We start from the raw sequence: 19362 nt of genomic DNA, 5'->3' as shown, positions 1-19362 counted from the left end.
CAGTCAAGTGTAAACAGGTTTTTCGGCAGCAAAGATGCTTCTGCTGTCCATTCCTCGGCCGAGCCATCGAATTGGTCAATTAGTCAGAGCGTAATAATAAATTAACCAACCGAGAATACGAAGAATTCGAGAGATCCCCCGAACAATGGAAGCCCTAAACTGAAGAACGGCACATCTGCAGGGCTACTTAACCAGGCGACGCTTCGTTGATTAAATATTTATAAGGCAGCTCTCGAAACAAGTTAATAAGCAGCACTCCCAAACGCATGCATAACTAACCAGGCGAGAGATAAAGCCGAGATCGCCGGAATGGGGCTTTAATTAAGTACATAAATACCCAGAGAGCCAGTGGATATGGATATGGATATATCTTTGGGGCATCGCGGCATGCTCGATTTGCATTGCAAATTATGCACACGCATTTAAGTATGGGATGAAATTTATGATAAGCCTCACACCAACAGATCCAGATTCTTGTCGACCAAGTCGTCGATCTTCCGCAAAACATGTTGACCGATAAAAATGATTGTGGGTAAGCCGGGTAATTCGATGATAACCCGGGCCATTAATCAATTTGTTGATTGTGCTTTAATGATTCGATAAGAAGTAATTAAATTGAGAGTTTAATGAACTAGGTTAACCTATATAATATGATCTTTTATATAAATATACATTTTAGGGATGCAGGAAGAACTGCGCTTAAAAGTAGGCAACATAGTTATGAGGTGAATAGTTCTGTTCTAAGTGGTCTTCAAAAACCCATTTCATCACTATTTGTGATAAACATCTTTTTGATCGTTAAAAATGCCTTAAAAGCCCAATTGTGGCACAGGGCGCCGACAGTAAACCTAATGTGAATTTTATGGGCCAACGTTCTCAGCTATTTGCCGAAAAATAATTAATTTGTTACTTTCGGTGGCGCTGTGAAAGGTCAATAACAATTAGGAACTTCAAGGACAAGTTTGTTCAGTTTTGCTCAGTTATGCGTTATATTTAAAGTCTTGAGAATAGGGGGAACTATTGCGGTTTCCAATTCTCATCAGCGCGAGAACCGCAAAAGCACTTCATTATACGCCGGATATGTGATCACCAGCGGAATCACACGGCACGCCAAATACTGAATTTCGATCCAAGACAAAATCAGAAAAATGCAGACACCATTGAGGCGACAATATGGCCAAAGAGCATAACGAATGTGTCGCCGGTTGCAGAGTTCACCTATCTGCCATAAAATTATGTAAAATAGCCCATCATTTAGCGGCATTAGCTTGCTAATTTCGTGGGGGAATTTTAATTTATTTGCGCTGATATATGAATTGGCTAAAACAATTTCAGCGGATGAGGTGCAAACAAAGAGCTCTCACATAAATTTTTCAAATTAGAGGCAATTTAAAATTTTATTTTACTACTTATTTTTTGTTTTGTTTTTTTTTTTTGGCTGGCTGTCGGGGGTACTGAATCTTTTTATTCGCATTTTTTCGGCATCGTTTGGCTTTTGTTTTATCTCTCGAGCACAAATTGCCGTTGGCACACTTTACACCTCAGCGTTTAAGCATTTATTTCTAAACAAAATGTGCAAAAATTCGCGGTGCGAGGAAGTGTTTTCAACGGCTTCGGCTATGGTCTGTATGCAGCCAAAGGCCATCCGCCGCCTCCTCATCTCACAGGTGGTCAAGGTATCTGACCGCCGGCGGCAGTTCATCAATAATTCTTTCAAAACTCAATCGCTCACTTCGGAGGCAGGTGGAACGTGCTTAAGCACTTATCTTAGCAGCTTTCCAGCCGCCCACTAATCGAACTACGCACCCAAGGTGTGAGAGAATGCCGGACAGTCTAGTATATCTCCGCAGCCCATAATCTTCCATAGAATACGACCCATTAACCGAATCCCCTTTCTCTTTATTCCAGCTCGTGCTGAAGAAGAAGTGTGAATGGTGGTTCTACAGGTACGAGTGCAGCCAAAAGATGTCCACCCACTGGAGGCAGCACGCCTGTCTTTATGCCTGCGCCTTCGTCTTCCTGCTGGCCACATCGGCCATTTTCTATTATGGAATGCTAACGGCCCATAAAAACCTAGAGGAGCTGCCCAAGAGCAACCACTCACTGCCCCTCGCCAATGTGATAAGCATACCTCCAGCTCCACCCACAAAACTCGAAAATGATACTTTGCCGGACCCAAGCCCTCCGGATGGCAACCAGGATCTGGAGGAGGAGGATCACAGCGCCTTCGTAACGCCCACCAAAGTCTACAACTACAGTCTCAGCGAAGGCGACCTGATCTACGAGTCGAAACGAAATAGCGATATCAACAGTTTTCTTAAAGGTAGGTTCTGATCTATAAGTTATCAAACAGTATTAGGCACATCTAAAGTTACAAATATTATATTACAAAATAATAATAATATCTACGGGGCCTCAATATAATATAGTTAGTGGCTATTGGAAGTAAAGAAGGAGGATCTTACCACAAAAAAAAATTACTTCCTTTTAACTTGTCCCCTTGTCTTGAACTACATTTCCAAATATTTCCCACATTCCTATAGAATCTGCCTCGGCCTTCACCATGACGGGAACCTATCGCAACATGAGCAATGAGATCTGGGACCCGCATCCGCAGTACAACCTCGATGTGTTTGGGCGCCAGTTGCATTTGGTGCTGCGGCAGGACGCCTCCTTCATCCACAACCATTCGATGCCCCGCTTTCGGGTGCTGAAGGAGGATGAGGAGGATAACCCTGGATCGGAGGAGGAAACGGACCAGCGGCACCTGGGCTGCCTATATTCCGGCTACGTCGAGGACGATCCCCTCTCGGTGGTCTCCGTCTCGCTCTGCGGCGGCATGGTAAGGCCAACAACTAGCTCCTGACCTTCGCTTAAATCTCATTTACATTTCGCATTTTGCAAATTATGCTTATCAATATGCCGCCGAATATGACTACTAATAAGCGTTCCCATTCCCCTTGCCCCCGTTCTCATCTCGCCTCCAGACTGGTTATATTAAAACCAGTTTCGGCGCGCTTCTCATTGAGCCGGTGAACCGGACCAGCAGCGATGAGGTTTTGCACCGGGTCTATAGGAAATCACACCGAAACGCCAGACATGCTGTCTCCCAGTTCGAGTTGGGTCTGGACGCTATGATAAGCCAGATGGAGAAGGCTCAGAAGCTGCAGCAGGAGCAGAGTACCAAATCCCCTAAGCTGACGCGACGTAAGCGACACTATGCCGATGTGGACAACCAGGTGTACACCCTGGAGGTTCTGATAGCCGTGGACTCCAGCATGGAGCGATTCCATGGCCAGGACTTGCAGCCCTACATCTTCATCCTGATGTCAATCGTCTCCAGCATTTTCGCAGATGCCAGCATCGGGAACTCGATTCGCATATCCCTAGTGAAGCTGATCAGGCTGCCCAATATCAACGCCAACGCCAATTCCAGCAACGATACGCTGAAGCACTTTTGCCAGTTCATCAATACTTATGGCTACCGAAGGGATACAGCCATGCTGATTACACGGTGAGTTAGTGGGGATAGATGGTATTTCTAAAGGGACTCCTAATCCTAATCATCAACTTTTGAACCCCAGTGAACCCATCTGTGGCAGCGTGCCGGGCAAGATTTGCCACATGCTGGGCCTGGCCGAACTGGGCACCGTTTGCAGTGCCAGTTCCTGCTCCATTGTCCAGGACACCGGACTGCCCACCGCCTTCACCATGGCCCACGAGCTGGGACATATGTAAGTAATGGATTCTAATGCTAGGATTAACTCTCTTCTGCAGAATTCAAAATTTTTTGTGGCCTTGTATAATTTGAAAATAAGAACATCATCTGTTGACAGTGTGAACTGTTTTCTAAAGAAACGCGTTTTAGTCTTTTTTTGCGTAATTATTTAAAAGTAAAACTAAATGATAACCATATTGTTCTGATGAGTTCATGGTTTCATGCATTATAATGCTAGGATTAACTCTCTTCTGCAGATTTACTCTCTTCCTTGTACAATTTGAAAATAAAACAAGGAAGAACGCTATAGTCGAGTACCTCGACTATCAGATACCCGTTACTCAGCTAAAAGGACCAAAGGAAAATGGAGATATGCAGCAAAGCGAGGTTGAAATGCGCCACCTACCGGCGGTAGACAGATTTAAGCGTTGTGGGCGTTAGAGTGGGCGTGGCAAAGTTTTTTTTGGATCAATCGATAGGTATTGACAAGACCAATACATTTCAGTTAAAATTTTGTATCTAGCATGAATATTGTGGGCGCCACAGGCTTGGGCGGTTTGTGGGCGTTAGAGTGGGCGTGGCATATTCGCGTGACAAACCTGCGCTGCGCTCAAGCCTACGGAATCTAAATCTGAATTCCCATTTCTCTATCTTTGATATTTTCCGAGATATCTGCGTTCATATTTACGATTTTTTGAAGTTTGTCGGCGGTTTGTGGGCGTTCAAGTGGGCGTGGCAAACTTTTTTTTGGGTCAATCGATAGGTATTGATGAGAACAATACATTTCAGTTAAAATTTTTATTCTAGCATGAAAACTGTAGGAGCCTCCGTTTTGGGCGGTTTGTGGGCGTTAGAGTGGGCGTGGCACTCTGCTGAAACAAACTTGCGCTGCGTAAGAAGCTCAGGAATCTGCACGCCTAATCTCAATAGCCTAGCTCTTATAGTTTCCAAGATCTCAGCGTTCATCCGGACGGACAGACAGACGGACAGACGGACAGACGGACAGACGGACAGACGGACATGGCTAGATCGACTCGGCTAGTGATCCTGATCAAGAATATATATACTTTATGGGGTCGGAAACGCTTCCTTCTGCCTGTTACATACTTTCCGACGAATCTAGTATACCCTTTTACTCTACGAGTAACGGGTATAAACATCATCTCTTGACAGTGAACTGTTTTCTGAAGAATTCGCGTTTTAGTTTTCATTTGCGTAATTATTTAAAAGTAAAATTAAATGATAACCATATTCTTCTGATGAGTTCATGGTGGCTTTTTTACCAGTCTTAAATACATTTTAGGTTATATTAATCGTATTAATTAAAATTTACATATATCCCAATATCCTACTTTCCTTAGCTTGAACATGAACCACGACGATGACGACAAGTGTATGCCCTATGTGGCGAGGCACAACAACAACAAGGTGCTCCACATCATGTCCAGCGTGATGGGCGTCCACATGCATCCGTGGTCGTGGTCGAAGTGCTCCCGCCACTTTGTCTCCGAGTTTCTCGAGTAAGTGGAAATCGAATTAACCCTAGTTAGGAGAGCTACCAGTGTTTTCCTTTCCTATAGGAAAACCGACAAGTCCTGTTTGGAGACCTTTGTGGGCGAGGACATTGACTATGGCAACAAAAAGCTGCCAGGTGAGATCTACTCGCTGGACCAGCAGTGCCAGCTGAGCTTCGGCAACGACTTCTCCCACTGCCCCCAGACCGAGGAGTGCCGTCGGCTGTGGTGCAACCGGACGCCAAAGGGCGATCAGTGCCGCTCCAGCAATTTGCCCTGGGCCGATGGAACGCCCTGCGGCAGTGGTGGTCATTGGTGTCAGAGGGGCAAGTGCGTGTCCAACAAACATGGTTACGAACTTCCGAAGAATGGCGGTTGGGGTCCCTGGACAAAGTTCACCCCCTGTAGTCTCACCTGTGGTGGTGGAGTTCAGGAGTCGCGAAGGGAGTGCAACTTGCCGGTCCCGGAGAATGGTGGCAAGTACTGCACCGGAAGCCGGAAGAAGTACCGCTCCTGCAACACCCACCAGTGTCCGCTGGGAAGCATGGATCCCCGCGAGCAGCAGTGTTATGCGATGAACGGACGGAACCTCAACATTCCGGGCGTCAACCCAGACACCAAATGGGTGCCCAAATACGAAAGTGAGTGTGGATTGCCCTCTGTAAGTCCCTGATCCTAATCAATGCTTTCTTTATCCATATCCCAGAGGATGCCTGCAAGCTCTTCTGCCGCATGGACATGAGGGTCACCTACTTCATGCTGAAGAGTATGGTCACCGATGGCACCTCCTGCGCCGTGGACAGTTTCGACAAGTGCGTCAATGGAATTTGCCGGCCAGCGGGTTGCGACAACGAACTCAACTCCATTGCCAAGTTGGGTAAGAAGTCTCGCTAAGATTCTCTAGCGGATCTCCATAATTAATCAATTTCCGGTTCTTTTTTTTTTGCAGACAAGTGCGGCGTGTGCGAGGGTCGCAATGACACATGCCACGAGGTAACCGGAAACCTGCTCGTCTCCAATCTCCTGGGTCTAAATGATGGGAATGAAGCCAACAAGACACTCTACTATGTGACAAGAATACCAAAAGGTGTGTACTTATTTGTGCTTGTCTAACTACATTTCTTTAATTAATTTTTGGCTAATAATTTCCTCAATGAATGCTAATGGTATCTGTTTGTGCCTTTCGGGCTTAATGGGCAAATTGCTTACCTACGTGTTAGTTGTGTGGTCGTTGAGCTCGTGACTTGCGAATAGTATTAATGGTATATAGATAGAGTTGTCGCCGGATCAGCAGGTAAAACGGCGCCAGGTGAATGCACCCCACCGCCTCACGTACGCCAAGATTGCACTCTTTCCGATTCTGGGCTATCACCGGTAGTCGCCTCCGTTCCATATTGGCCATTAATGGTATATTTATTGCTCGGAATCAATGTGTCTTATCTCCTTCTGGCGCCACCGTTAATCTTGTAAATTCCAGGCCTTGTGTAAAGGCACTCGAAATCAACTGCATCACATCACTGATTTTAAATTTGCATTAATAACATTTTTCTTAATCACTTGGCATTGCCATTTCTTATCTGTATGTATATTAAATGCATTTTTAATTTACTTGAGAAATCTTCGTGCAGTTTTTCAATTAAACACTTTTTACACACAAGCTTTATGCAGCAAATTTTTTTGACTGAAAAAATGTTATCGGAAAAATACTAACTTTTATCTAGAAGCGCTTTAGACGAACTCAGATTAAATTTAAATCTCCAAAAGACCGGTTTTTCGAGTGCGTGTCAAAGTTAAGAACCAGATAAACTTTTCAACAAATCAAATAGGTTTTCTCGACTCCTTTGGTTTATTTGAAAAAAAAAAAATTACCGAACACAGAATTACAAAAGTGCTGTAAATCGCAAATACAGATTACTTTGATAATTACAACAGCTGTTTATGTTAAGGTTAAAGGCAGCTGTCCGAGAAATGTTAACCGATACTCGAGAAACCGACCCTAAATAAGTAAACGGTTTCAGCTTTAGTTTACTATTTAATATAATTTGATATATATATTTTTTTAATAACAAAGTATTAAGAAATCGTATGTGTTCCTTCCCAGGTGCCTCCAACATTATAATCACTCAGGAAAACTATCCTGACCAAAACTACATAGTGCTGAGCGATGACAAGGACAACAAGCTTCTTAACGGTCATGCTGGCATCAAGACATATTCATACAAGTTTGTCTATGCTGGTGTTACGATGCAGTACACTGGCTCCAATAGTTTGGTGGAGCAGGTGAACACGACCTACTCATGGAAATTATCACGTGATCTTATAGTTCAGGTACGATTTGAGGGTTTCCCTACCCGAAGGCAAAGTATACCTTTTATATTAATTTACAGATCATTTCCCTTGACGTGAGTCCGGCCAAACGTCCCGATACCGTACTGATGTCGTATTCCTACACCATCGACAAGACCCCGGACCTCGATGCGGAGGTGGAGATCTATCGCTGGGAATTGCAGGCTCCCAGCAACTGCGACTCGCTCTGCGAGGGCAGGAGCCATCGGCAGCCGGCCTGCATTAGTATTACCCAGGGCTTGAAGGTTGCCCCACAGTTCTGCGACAAGTCCTCCATGCCCAAAGTCGAAGAACGAGCCTGTAACACGGACTGCCGCCTTAAGTGAGTTATACACTCAAAAAAAAAAAACGGTTTTTAATACTGTTCTCTCAATCTCACAAAGTATGGTCTGCTTTCAAAACATCTTTTTTGTCGAAAGACAAGGGTTTTTTTATCTTTATCATCTGTCATCCACATCGAAAAACCACTTGAGAGCTCTATCTTCTTAATATCAAGAACATTTCTTCATAAATAAGCGAGAGGACTAATTAAGAACATTTGTCCTAGACTTTTATCCATTCTCAATTTTAACAAATAATTATTATTATACAATTTCAGTCTCACGGTGACGAGCATTTCAGAGTGCTCCGCCGCCTGTGGAGAATTGGGAACCCGGGAGAAGACCTTCCACTGCGTTCAGACATTCACAGATATGCAGCGTTCGAATATTGTGGACATGTCCTATTGCAAACTGAAGTTCGATGTGGCCTACCACGAGGAGTGTCGTGAGGGTTGCTGGGTTCTATCAGTTTGGTCATCGGTGAGTCCCGAAGACATTGTAATTTTGCAACGATCCTACGTTTTTCTTTCCTTTAAAGTGCTCGAAGTCTTGTGGAACGGGTTCTCAGAAACGTGAAGCTCACTGCTATCTGCAAGGTTCCCGCGTTAGCGACGATCTTTGTAATCCCAAAACCAAGCCCCAGGTTACTAATCTCATCAGGGTCTGCAACTCTGAGTCTTGCCCCACATATACCGAATCACGTGTAAGTTTTCTTTGGAATATACTCATTTATAAATTTAATACCATGTTTTAATAATTTTGCTTTAATCCTACATAGAATCAGGTGGCCGTTAGTAACTGGGTAATTGGAGAGTGGGGCGAGTGCAATGACTGGTGTGAGAAGACTCGCTCTGTGAGTTGTTCAAATCCCTATGGAATCGGCTGCGGAAGCAGTAGGCCCAAGAACGTCCGCAAATGTTGCCACATCAAATACACCAGCGATTGGACAGAGGTGAGATGTCTTAATTACCATTTAATATAATAAATACATCTTCAAATATATCATTTTATTATCTAGTGCTCGGTGCAATGTGGCGAGGGTGTCAAGAGGAAGAAGCAGAGTTGCACGCGGGTGTACAAACCAGAGGTTCCGGGTACTCGAAAGCGAAGAGTTTACATCGACGAATCCTTTTGCATAAGCCGAAAGGTGCACCGTCGCAAACTGAAAACCACCACCAAGTCCTGCCGGATCAATTGCAAGTGGAATGCCTCGGACTGGCGAAGATGTTCTGCGGACTGCTCGGAGGAGTACCAAACCAGGGATGTGCGCTGTGAAACTTGGCAGGGTGATGGAGTGGAGGACAGGCACTGCGATGCAAAGAAGCGTCCTTCCAAGCGACGCATCTGCCACCACTGCGTGCGACGGCAGTCGAAGATTGTCTCACCGGTAAGCTAGAATTGATAATAAAATCTGAACACACTCTTATTAACTTCTTTCTCACAGTGCAACTGCGATGGTGTCGAGAAGAGAAGAGAAATGTGCTTCAACTCGCACAAGGGTCGCATTAACTGTCCCACCCGCACCAGGGTGGAGAGGCACAGGTGCAATCCGCCACCCCATTGCCGCAGGAGGAGTGCCACCAGCAGCATTAGCAGCAGACCCAGGAGCAGTAGTAACGATATCTTTAACGATAACAGCAGGAGCATAAATGCCCTCAGCGACCAAAGGCAACTGGGGAGAGCAAGGAGCTGTGCCGAGCTGAGGGATATTTATGGTTATAACCAGGATGGGAACTACCAACTGGAAGTGAGGTCGCGTATGGTGCACGTCTACTGCCACGGGATGGGCAGCAGTAGACCCATTGAGTACTTAAACGTGGATCCACAGGAGAACTACTCGATTTTTTACGAGTATCGCACGAAGCAGACCACCAGTTGTCCACCGGAGTCTCGGGCCCACGAGTACTACAACGACCAGAACTCCGGACGGACGCACTTCAGCAAGCTGCGACTGAACATCACCGATCTGCGGATCGTGGACAACGACTTTCAGTTCGCCGAAACGAGGGGCTTACCCCAGAAGCTGGGATCAGCTGGGGATTGCTACAACCGCATTGGCCAGTGCCCGCAGGGAGACTTCTCCATCAACATGAAGAACACGGACTTTACTATACGCCCAGGAACCCTGTGGAAGACCCATGGTCAATACTCCGTCATGAAGCGTATCAGTGAGGTGAGTTTTTTATCTATAAGGTTATAAGTAACATTAGACATTTCCGAATACCGTTCTCTTGAACTCATTTTCAACATCAAAATCCAAAAAAAGTTTTCTCGGTTTGCAAGATAACTTTCTTCTCGAAAAAAACCAAGAAAACTTTTATCTCTATATCGGAAACCAACTTTGGAGCAATTTCGTTTTATAATACATATATGCAATATAAATATGTTACCCTTTCCAGTTTGATACCACATCGGTGATGCGGCGGGGATTCTGCGGCGGATACTGCGGCGGTTGCTATATTGCTCCCAATTCTGGCCTTTACCTGGACGTGTTATGACGGAAGCCACTGAATAGTCAGCGGGAAAGTTTGTTTGCCCTTCCCAACGGTAATCGGGTCTACGTCCCGGGAAGGACCAAGGGTTAAGTTAATCCGAGCATCCAAGCATTCGAGGGTTACCCCAGCCAAGCATTACCAAGAGTCCATTACCAAGAGTCCCCAAGGGTCCGACAGCCGAGTGCAGCGCCATAACCACTGTCGATGGTTAAAAGTATTCTCGAATATTAGTTAGGATATACTTATATACCTTAGGAATCGTGTATACCTTAGGAAGCCCGAACAAAAGCTAAACGTTTGTACATATAATTATACATTTCTCTCCGAAATAAGAAACTAGATATTGCCATGTAATGTATTAAGTATTGTAAATACTAGAGGACGTGAGCCTTTAATATAGCAAATAGGGGGTCATGTCCATATATTACCTAATCATTTTGGGATTGGGGGGAGTTGAAGTGATCGGCAAAATAATGATCACTTAAGATATAGACAGCTCCTGACTTTGATTGACCAAAATACAATCCATAAGTCGGTCGGTACCCGTTAGGTAATTAAGGCCGCTCAGATAACCCCGTATTTATACCAACGATAAGCAGTGATGGAAAGTTCCAAGGTACTTGCTAACTTTACCTAGCTAAACTCAAGTGATGCATTTTTAATGATTATTGCATGATAATAAATATACTAAATAGGCATATTTTAAAGCCGCCTAAAAAAATATACAATTACTAAGTTAACATATATAAACACTTTCTTTTTACCCTTACTCTCATATCTCCTTTACCTTGACCTATGTCTAGGATAATGTAAAGGGTGCCTTTCCATCACTAAAGATTCCCGAATATCAAGTGCTCGACTAAACTAGTGCAATGCCGGTCTGTACAATAGTTGTATTAGCTAAGCTTCGCAATAAATTAGTTAAGAGAGAAAGGGGGAGAGAGAAATTCGGAGAAATTGTATGTGTAACTAAAACGAATACTCATATTATTTAGGATACCCCGACCGCACAAGCCAAAACCAAACTATTCATCTAATTAACACTGCTGAAGAAACATTTTGAGTTCATAATCAACCACTGCCAGTCTTTCAATGTTTAATCCATCATATACCTAATCGCCTAAGTCCCGGTACCAAGTATCCTCGCTGTATTTTCATTTAACTAGCTAGGCTAAGGCTAAAAACCATGTTAACAATTAATTTAATGTCAATTAAAGGAATTTAAAGCTGTTACCAACCAAACTTCGTTCGGACCTTTAGGGCTTTGTTTTCAGTACACGGATGGGGGTAATAGAAAAATGTATTTATTTAAAGTAATTAATAGTTTTAATGGAAGATATATTTGGCTTTCAATTCACTCTGACTGGGGTTAAAAGCTCTTCATATACATTTTATTGCTATTCGACATGGGGCACAGCCACGATTCTTACAGATAGTTGTTATTGATGGTAAAAATCCCCTGTGCCGCTGCCGATGAAGTGGCCATGAAGGATGAGCTCTGTGTATTTGTGAATCTGAATCTGAGTTGGATGATAATTGTGCGATGGGTTCGCTGCTTTTGTCTATCACTGTGCGAGCTGATTTTGATGTTGTTGAAAAGCTCGATGGGTATGGATTGTTGTTCCGTTGGGTTGTCGCTGCTGGTTGTTGCCTTTGAAGAGCTTTCGCAACGGGCGAAAGACTTAAAAGCACTTGCGGTGGACGATTCCAGGGCCGGACTCGTCGTACTCCTGCTTGGAGATCCACATCTGTTGGAAGGTGGACAGCGAGGCCAGGATGGAGCCACCGATCCAGACGGAGTACTTCCTCTCAGGTGGCGCAATGATCTTGATCTTGATGGTCGATGGGGCCAGGGCAGTGATCTCCTTCTGCATACGATCAGCAATACCTGGGGTGGGTGATTGGGAATTCCAAAGGATTAACCATGGCTTTCAGGCTGAATAAATCGTATAACTCACCTGGGTACATGGTGGTACCGCCGGACAGCACAGAGTTGGCATACAGATCCTTGCGGATGTCCACGTCGCACTTCATGATCGAGTTGTAGACCGTCTCATGGATGCCGCAGGACTCCATGCCCAGGAACGAGGGCTGGAACAGGGCCTCGGGGCAGCGGAAGCGCTCGTTGCCAATGGTGATCACCTGGCCATCGGGCAACTCGTACGACTTCTCCAGCGAGGTGGAGGCGGCGGCGGTGGCCATCTCCTGCTCAAAGTCCAGAGCCACATAGCACAGCTTCTCCTTGATATCGCGCACAATCTCACGCTCGGCGGTGGTGGTGAAGCTGTAGCCGCGCTCCGTCAGGATCTTCATCAGATAGTCGGTCAGATCCCGACCAGCCAGATCCAGACGCAGGATGGCATGGGGCAGGGCGAAACCCTCATAGATGGGCACCGTGTGGGAGACACCATCTCCGGAGTCCAGCACAATACCAGTGGTACGACCGGAGGCGTACAGTGAGAGCACGGCCTGGATGGCCACGTACATGGCCGGCGAGTTAAAGGTCTCGAACATGATCTGGGTCATCTTCTCGCGATTGGCCTTGGGGTTCAGCGGGGCCTCGGTCAATAATACTGGATGCTCCTCGGGGGCCACGCGCAGCTCGTTGTAGAAGGTATGATGCCAGATCTTCTCCATGTCGTCCCAGTTCGTGATGATGCCGTGCTCGATGGGGTACTTCAGGGTGAGGATACCACGCTTGCTCTGGGCCTCGTCACCCACGTAGGAGTCCTTCTGACCCATGCCCACCATCACACCCTGGTGACGGGGACGGCCCACAATCGAGGGGAAGACAGCGCGGGGGGCGTCATCACCAGCAAAGCCGGCTTTGCACATGCCCGATCCGTTGTCGATAACTAATGCACCCGCATCATCGTCACACATCTTGGCAGTTGATTATCTGGATGGGAAATGGGATGGCACTCGGTCAGTTTTGTCTGTGGTTTGGTTGAAGAAAAAAGCTCCGTTCTGAATACTATGAAAGCCACCAAAAATTTAGAAAAACCAATTTCTAATTTCTGTCTCACAAGAAAAAACGTTTAATTATAATACGAGTATTATAGACTTTGAATTATATGTGAAATTACTTTTTAAAACTTCTTCTTTCCGCGGTAATTGACTGATTACAAATCTTATGAGTAAAACCATAATTAAAATAGAGGTAAAACTAACTACGATTTTATGAAAAATATCTTTTACTAAAAAATCGTGGGCTAAAATTGGTTTTCATTTATAATCTGCCTTTTTAATTATCACATTATAATAGTTTCTTCGCCTTTATAGGCTTATATCCTTTATGATTGGCTGAAATTGGAGTGCCATTTAAAAAACTCGTGTTATTTCATTATTCACATGAATTAAGAACAGTGCTCTAAAAATATCCTCGAATAGCAGTTCACAGAACTCAATTTAAACTGATCAAATTAATTAGAAATTCTTTTCGGTTCGATTACTCTTCACTTTATAAATAGAAACTGAACTTTTGAATGAGGTTGAATTACAGAAAAATCCTTTAGCACAAAAATGATAAACCAATTTTGTTGTAAGCTGTATTGGTATCCTTAGTCCTGATGGCTTTGCTCTGTGATAATCCTTTATTTCCTCGACATTGAGGTCGCACTCACACACCTTTTAGGTCAACGAAAGGAGGTAGTATGGATATAGTCGCACGTTCGATTCCTGTTGACGGCTAGACTCAACAACAAATGGCACGCCGTGCGGTCTGTCCTGCCTTTATATCAGGGCTCTCACTTTTGGCGATTTGAGTTGGATACCAGGGCGGTACTCAGAGAAAGATTTGAGCGAAAGTGGTGCGAAGCAATCAACTCGAATCGATCCATATAAGCAGTTTTCATTGTTCCGATTGAGCATAGAAGTTTGGGTGTTTATTTATACGAATGCGACACATCAATGCGCTTCGCCAATAAGTAAGAATATATTTAATTTAAGATTCATCAATGTGATTAAAAAAATACAGGTAAATATCTGTCCTATAAAAAATATGAAACCTTTTAAGAAACATCACAGTTGTATTTAAGATTTTTATAAATACTAGTAATAATAAATACATTAACAATCATAATTTTTAAATACTCTGATGGTCGTGAATAGCCTTTAAGATACTTTGTGCTCTTATTTATTAAGATTTTAAAGACAAGGTGATTTACTGATGACTTTAAGCGATAAGAACCCTTTTTTTTAACTACAAGAAGAGAAAACGACCCTCAATGCGCAAAATAAATAAATGCCTTTGAACCCCTAGAATATTACCATAGATAATGTATCTTATTCCCTAAAACGCTTTCGTTTTCCAATGCATTCATTCACTTTAAAAAATAAATCGGGCTTGTATGGATTATGTTGATCCTAGAATCCAGAAATTAGTGTTTGGGTAAGGTTTGGTAGACAATATTAGGACGCTTATCATTCATTGTAGGGAGTGTTAGGAGAGAAAGCTCGAGAAAGATAAGAGAATTGAATGGACGAGTGATTAGCAGATGTGCGTGACAGTCGGAGCATGGGCCACCTCGGAGGCAATCAGTGCTCTCGAGTGGGCAATTAGCCCGGATCCCTTCCCCGATCCTGCTGCTGCGGCCGACGACTCACTCGCCTCACCGAGAGTTCAGAAAATAGCAACGGACCTTAGAAGGACCGACGCAAGACAATTGGCATCCACACACATCCACATATATGTATCCACATCCATTGCAGGGACTGGGAGAATGGGACATTTCAACGGGCACGCAGCGAGGCAAAACCAAAATAGACGCGCCAAGCAGAGCGACACCTATAAATCAACATCAAGGTTGATCGAGATCTCCGAGCGCGGTGCTCGAGGAAGCTGCATTTATATGTACATCTGCATTTGCAATTGCAATTGCGGCGCCCATTCCGTCCCGAAGTTGCGAAATCGCCGTGCCGACAATCATTTATCAGAGCAATTAACCATAGCCAGCCAGAGCGACGGAAAATGCATCTTCGCATCGCGGTATTTCGGTTTATCTCAATCGATATGTTTTTATCCTTTTATGTAGATTTCATTATTTTTTAGGTTCTTTCTATTTACATTTTGATTGCCTGCCCACATGTATAATCGTATGTGGTTTGGCTAAAAATAGGAACTGATTATTCGGAAGTGAATTAGTGGCATTCCCAAAGTGTTTTATTCGGTAATTGCTTTGATTGTCATCGTGTGTTGAGCAAGAGGTTAGTGGCTATGGGCAGAGTCGTAGGAATTTCTATTATCACGATTAGATTTATGACCTTAGATTGATTATTTAGCAAAACGACGAAGAAAATATTAACAAGAAAATATATAACTAACATGTTTCACAATACAATAGAAAAAATTGGTTAAATATACATCTGTATTATATTTAGTGAAAAATCCTTTTATTAGATTACCCTCTTGAGTTTTGGGCTGATTTTAAAACGATTTTAGTTTAGATTTTTGGAACATTTAATTTTTAGACCGAATTTCTTATTCCCTATAAGGAGGTTCATAGATGCAACATTTTTGCAACTAGTAACCATAAATAAAAGTGTTTAATATTAATTTGAAGAAGATCATATTCCAAATTTGTAAATCCTTTTAAAGTTGCTTGGGACTATCTCTCCTATATTCTTATCCGTTCTGTCACTTTTATTAAGCTAAAAAAATTCAATATTGTTAAATCAAGGCGACATGTGTTCTTTCTGTTCCATGAAAATGAGTCATTTTTCCCCGATCTGGTAGCATCAGCCTCTTCTTTCAAAAATATAATTTTGTAACCTTATTTTTGAAATTTTGAGAATTTTGAAATATGGTTTGGGTCCAGGGTGGAAGTCAAAAATAAAAGCATACTTTTTGGCTGCTACGAAAGATACCGCATTTAGCCAAAGGTAAACTGTAGATGGCGCTTTAAAGTGCCCTAAATTCTTATCATTTCCTTGAATATATTTTATTAATATTGAATATTTTTTATTATTTTATTTTAAAGACGATAGGGAATCGTATTTTTAAGTGGCGTTTCTTTTAAGGGACTTTTAAGTTAATAATCTATTAAATGGTTTTCTGCACAGGCCCCCTAAAAGCTCAACCGAACCAGTTTCCGCTGGCACCTCGGCAGCTTGTTGGTGAAAGAGCGCAAAGCGAAAGCCAAGCGAAAGAAACGTGCTCCCCGGCCAAAACGAAAGACTTAAGACCCGAACGTGAAAAGCAGAAGCAGTGGAAGAAGTAGAAGCAGAATGAGAAAAGCAAAACCAAAACCAAGCCAAGCTGGAAAAAGAAAGTGCAAGTGGAAGCGGATGCTTAAGTATTCCGTCAGCGGAGTCGGGTTTTATTTTGTTACTTCTGCTGTACACTCTTTGTTCTTCGCGCCTGTGTTGGTTTCACGGGCAGAGCGATCCGCTGGATACCGAGACCGAGACCAAGACCAAGACCGAGACCGAGACCGAGACCCAGACCCACAGCCACTCCACTCCACTCCAAAACCACCATAACCATCACCATCACCATCACCATCACCACCGGAGGCAAAGTTAAAGCCAAAACCTGAGCCACGAGCGCGTTGGCGATGACGATGACGTCGACTGAGGCTGCGGCTGCGCAGCGGCCGCGCTGCTTGACCCACTTTTTGGCCCCATACAATCAGAATGTTTCATGTTTCGATTTTATTATTTTATTTTCTGTTTCTCCTTTCGTGTATCTTTTTCGATTTGCTGGTCAGCGCTGAAGTTACTTTTTCTTTTCTTGCTTTTGCGGCTTTGCTGCTCTCATTGTTCATGCTGCTGGTCGTTGTAGGCCTATGAAAGATACATATGTACGTGTGTAGATACAAGAACCATTTATTTCGTGGCATGACTTTCGAAAAATTGCTGTTGCTGTGCGGGGGAAAAATCCCCTGTACGGATAGGCATTACTTTCAGATTTTATACTCATTACAGAAGTAACGGAAAATCAATCTGGATTGAGAATTAAAACGTACGCAACATATGCTTAACCAAGATTGTAGGATTTTTCGACTTCATATTGCTGTTGCTGCTGTAGATGTTGCTGCTGTTGGCGTTGCTGCTGCTGCTGCTGCTGTTGCTGTTGCTGCTGCGTTGCTGCCGGCAGCATGACATAAACTTTCGATTGTCTGCCCGTCACATAACTGTTACTCGTCTTGTGCCTCGGTTTCCCCATATTTCCATTTCCATCTTCTCGTTCTTTTGGGCCATTTCTTCGCCACCACATCAATTTGGACTTTGGGCCTAAATGGGTAATTGGGTCAGTCGCCGTCGCCGTCGTCGTTGGCCGCTTTCGGGAAAAGCTTTTCAAACTCATTTCACTTAAAATTCTTTTGGCTTATATTTTGGGCTGTTAGTCATGCGGCAGCTGGGCTCTTGTTCTTTACGAGACTTTATGAAATTCGGATATCTCTGCTTTCCTCTCCGCGGATTTTACAACTTTCATGGTTTATTCCTTTTCTTTTAGCTGGATGCTTAATGCGTTTGGCATCGTTTTCGGCATCTTTGCTGGTTCTGCCTCGCCCTCTGCACATCTACAGCTTCTTTCACCTTGTCTTGTTAATAATTTTATGTTAATTATTAAAAAGTGAAAATACGCTTTTGGCTTTTGGGGTCTCGGCTTTTGGCTGCATTAATCATTTGGCCGCGATACATGCTCGGCTCGTTTCTTTTTCTCTTCCCAAAAGCAGTGCAAACGGTTCTGGCCCGGCCGAGATTTATATAACGAACCGGACGAACCGACCGTCCAATTAAATCCATTAGCTCTCCTATTGACGAAGATCATCGTTTGGCAATAAAATGCGTTTTCGTTTTCAGCAGAAACAAAAAAATATTCCGTTGCTCATTAGCATGTAAATACGAATTCGGGCCTATTAGATGCCCGAAAGTCGTGGTCTTGCAACACATGATTGAGCACTGCACTATGACTCTGACTAGATCTTGAACGGGTTCTGCATCCCTACTGTACGATTTACATCTATAAATGTAACACAGTCGGTGGCCTCATGAGGCAACTTTCACCCAGCTGGGCGATGGTAAAAGAATCGATCAATCGGCAACGGTGTGAAGTGTCAAGCACGGTGTTCTGCCTTTACAACATTTTACAACATTGATATTCTCGCCGACAATTCATCAGGCTTGGGAAAATCTCGGAAGAAAGAAAAAGCTTAGTAAATAGAGGCCTACTACTGTGTGTGTGTTTGTGTGTAGGGGCAATTCAATCCAAGTACAATGGTTATATGGGTAGGGGAAGTGCTGCAGACATCTTCTACATTAGAAAGTTTTCTACAACTACCATGCCAGATCAGGCAGCATCGAGTGTAAGACAAAAGAAACAACTGTAAGTGCAGAGAGCCCCCCCAAAAGCACCCAAACTCTAAGATACAAGATACTCCAAATGGAGCCTGCTGAAGACAGAGCTTTGCGCTTGGGTAGACCAGTAGAAACACAGGTACTGGTACTGGTACTACTACTAGTACCAGTACCGCCAGCAACAATGAGAAATGCAGCGGTGAAAGATTTCCAAATGCAACTCAACGCCACTGCAAGATGATTTTAACTTGAGTTTCAGTTGGGTCCGCTGCTCTCCACAGGCAATTAAACTATAATTAAGAATCTAATCGAGTTTCACTCTCCATGTGCGTAATTAGCCGTGCGGTTTATGCAAAGAAAAGTAAAAACGTCGGCGGCCAACAATGGAAAAGCAGGCGGAATAAGATTGCCAGGCGAAACAGAGGCCAAAAAATGTGCGACAAGAAGCTAGCGTTTAAATTATATAATTATAAAAAAATCTTGACAAAAATAGACGAAAGTTGTAATTTGGCGAGAAAGAGGAGAGGGAAAAGCTGAGCGACGAAAACCAAAAAAAAAAAAAAAAAACTGAAAACCCGAAGCGGTCTTAGAAGGCAGCGATGAAAGTTAAAGTTATAAAAGCAGTTTGGGGAACGCACTGGAATCGAAACGATGGTAAGCTGTAAATA

At 43.7% G+C, this 19362-nt stretch overlaps 2 protein-coding genes across 3 annotated transcripts in view; one reads left to right on the top strand and one right to left on the bottom strand.

Moving 5' to 3' along the window:
- LOC119561899 (A disintegrin and metalloproteinase with thrombospondin motifs 9) overlaps nt 1–11630 on the top strand; it is a 35983-nt gene extending 24353 nt beyond the window's left edge. For both annotated transcript variants that reach the window (XM_037875363.1, XM_037875364.1), the window contains exons 2-17: nt 1909–2323; nt 2544–2842; nt 2988–3514; nt 3585–3734; nt 5080–5238; nt 5299–5873; nt 5939–6109; nt 6182–6319; nt 7334–7560; nt 7620–7900; nt 8177–8378; nt 8437–8601; nt 8677–8850; nt 8917–9285; nt 9343–10071; nt 10298–11630. In XM_037875363.1, coding sequence (XP_037731291.1) covers nt 1909–2323; nt 2544–2842; nt 2988–3514; nt 3585–3734; nt 5080–5238; nt 5299–5873; nt 5939–6109; nt 6182–6319; nt 7334–7560; nt 7620–7900; nt 8177–8378; nt 8437–8601; nt 8677–8850; nt 8917–9285; nt 9343–10071; nt 10298–10396 — 4680 coding nt within the window. In that variant the 3' untranslated portion in view covers nt 10397–11630. The remainder of the gene's footprint in view (nt 1–1908; nt 2324–2543; nt 2843–2987; nt 3515–3584; nt 3735–5079; nt 5239–5298; nt 5874–5938; nt 6110–6181; nt 6320–7333; nt 7561–7619; nt 7901–8176; nt 8379–8436; nt 8602–8676; nt 8851–8916; nt 9286–9342; nt 10072–10297) is intronic.
- Nucleotides 11631–11714: 84 nt separating this feature from the next.
- LOC119561925 (actin, indirect flight muscle) lies at nt 11715–14175 on the bottom strand. The gene is made up of 3 exons (XM_037875365.1): nt 14021–14175; nt 12352–13292; nt 11715–12281 (listed from the first exon to the last, which is right to left on the bottom strand). The coding sequence occupies exons 2-3, from the start codon at nt 13274–13276 to the stop codon at nt 12076–12078; spliced, it is 1131 nt and encodes a 376-aa protein (XP_037731293.1). The 5' UTR covers nt 13277–13292; nt 14021–14175; the 3' UTR covers nt 11715–12075.
- Between the last annotated feature and the right edge of the window lie 5187 nt (nt 14176–19362).

This window comes from Drosophila subpulchrella, chromosome 3R, assembly GCF_014743375.2.
Source record: "Drosophila subpulchrella strain 33 F10 #4 breed RU33 chromosome 3R, RU_Dsub_v1.1 Primary Assembly, whole genome shotgun sequence".
Taxonomy (NCBI): domain Eukaryota; kingdom Metazoa; phylum Arthropoda; class Insecta; order Diptera; family Drosophilidae; genus Drosophila; species Drosophila subpulchrella.
Note: the sequence above shows the minus strand (reverse complement) of the source record. Positions and strands in the feature narration are given on the sequence as shown.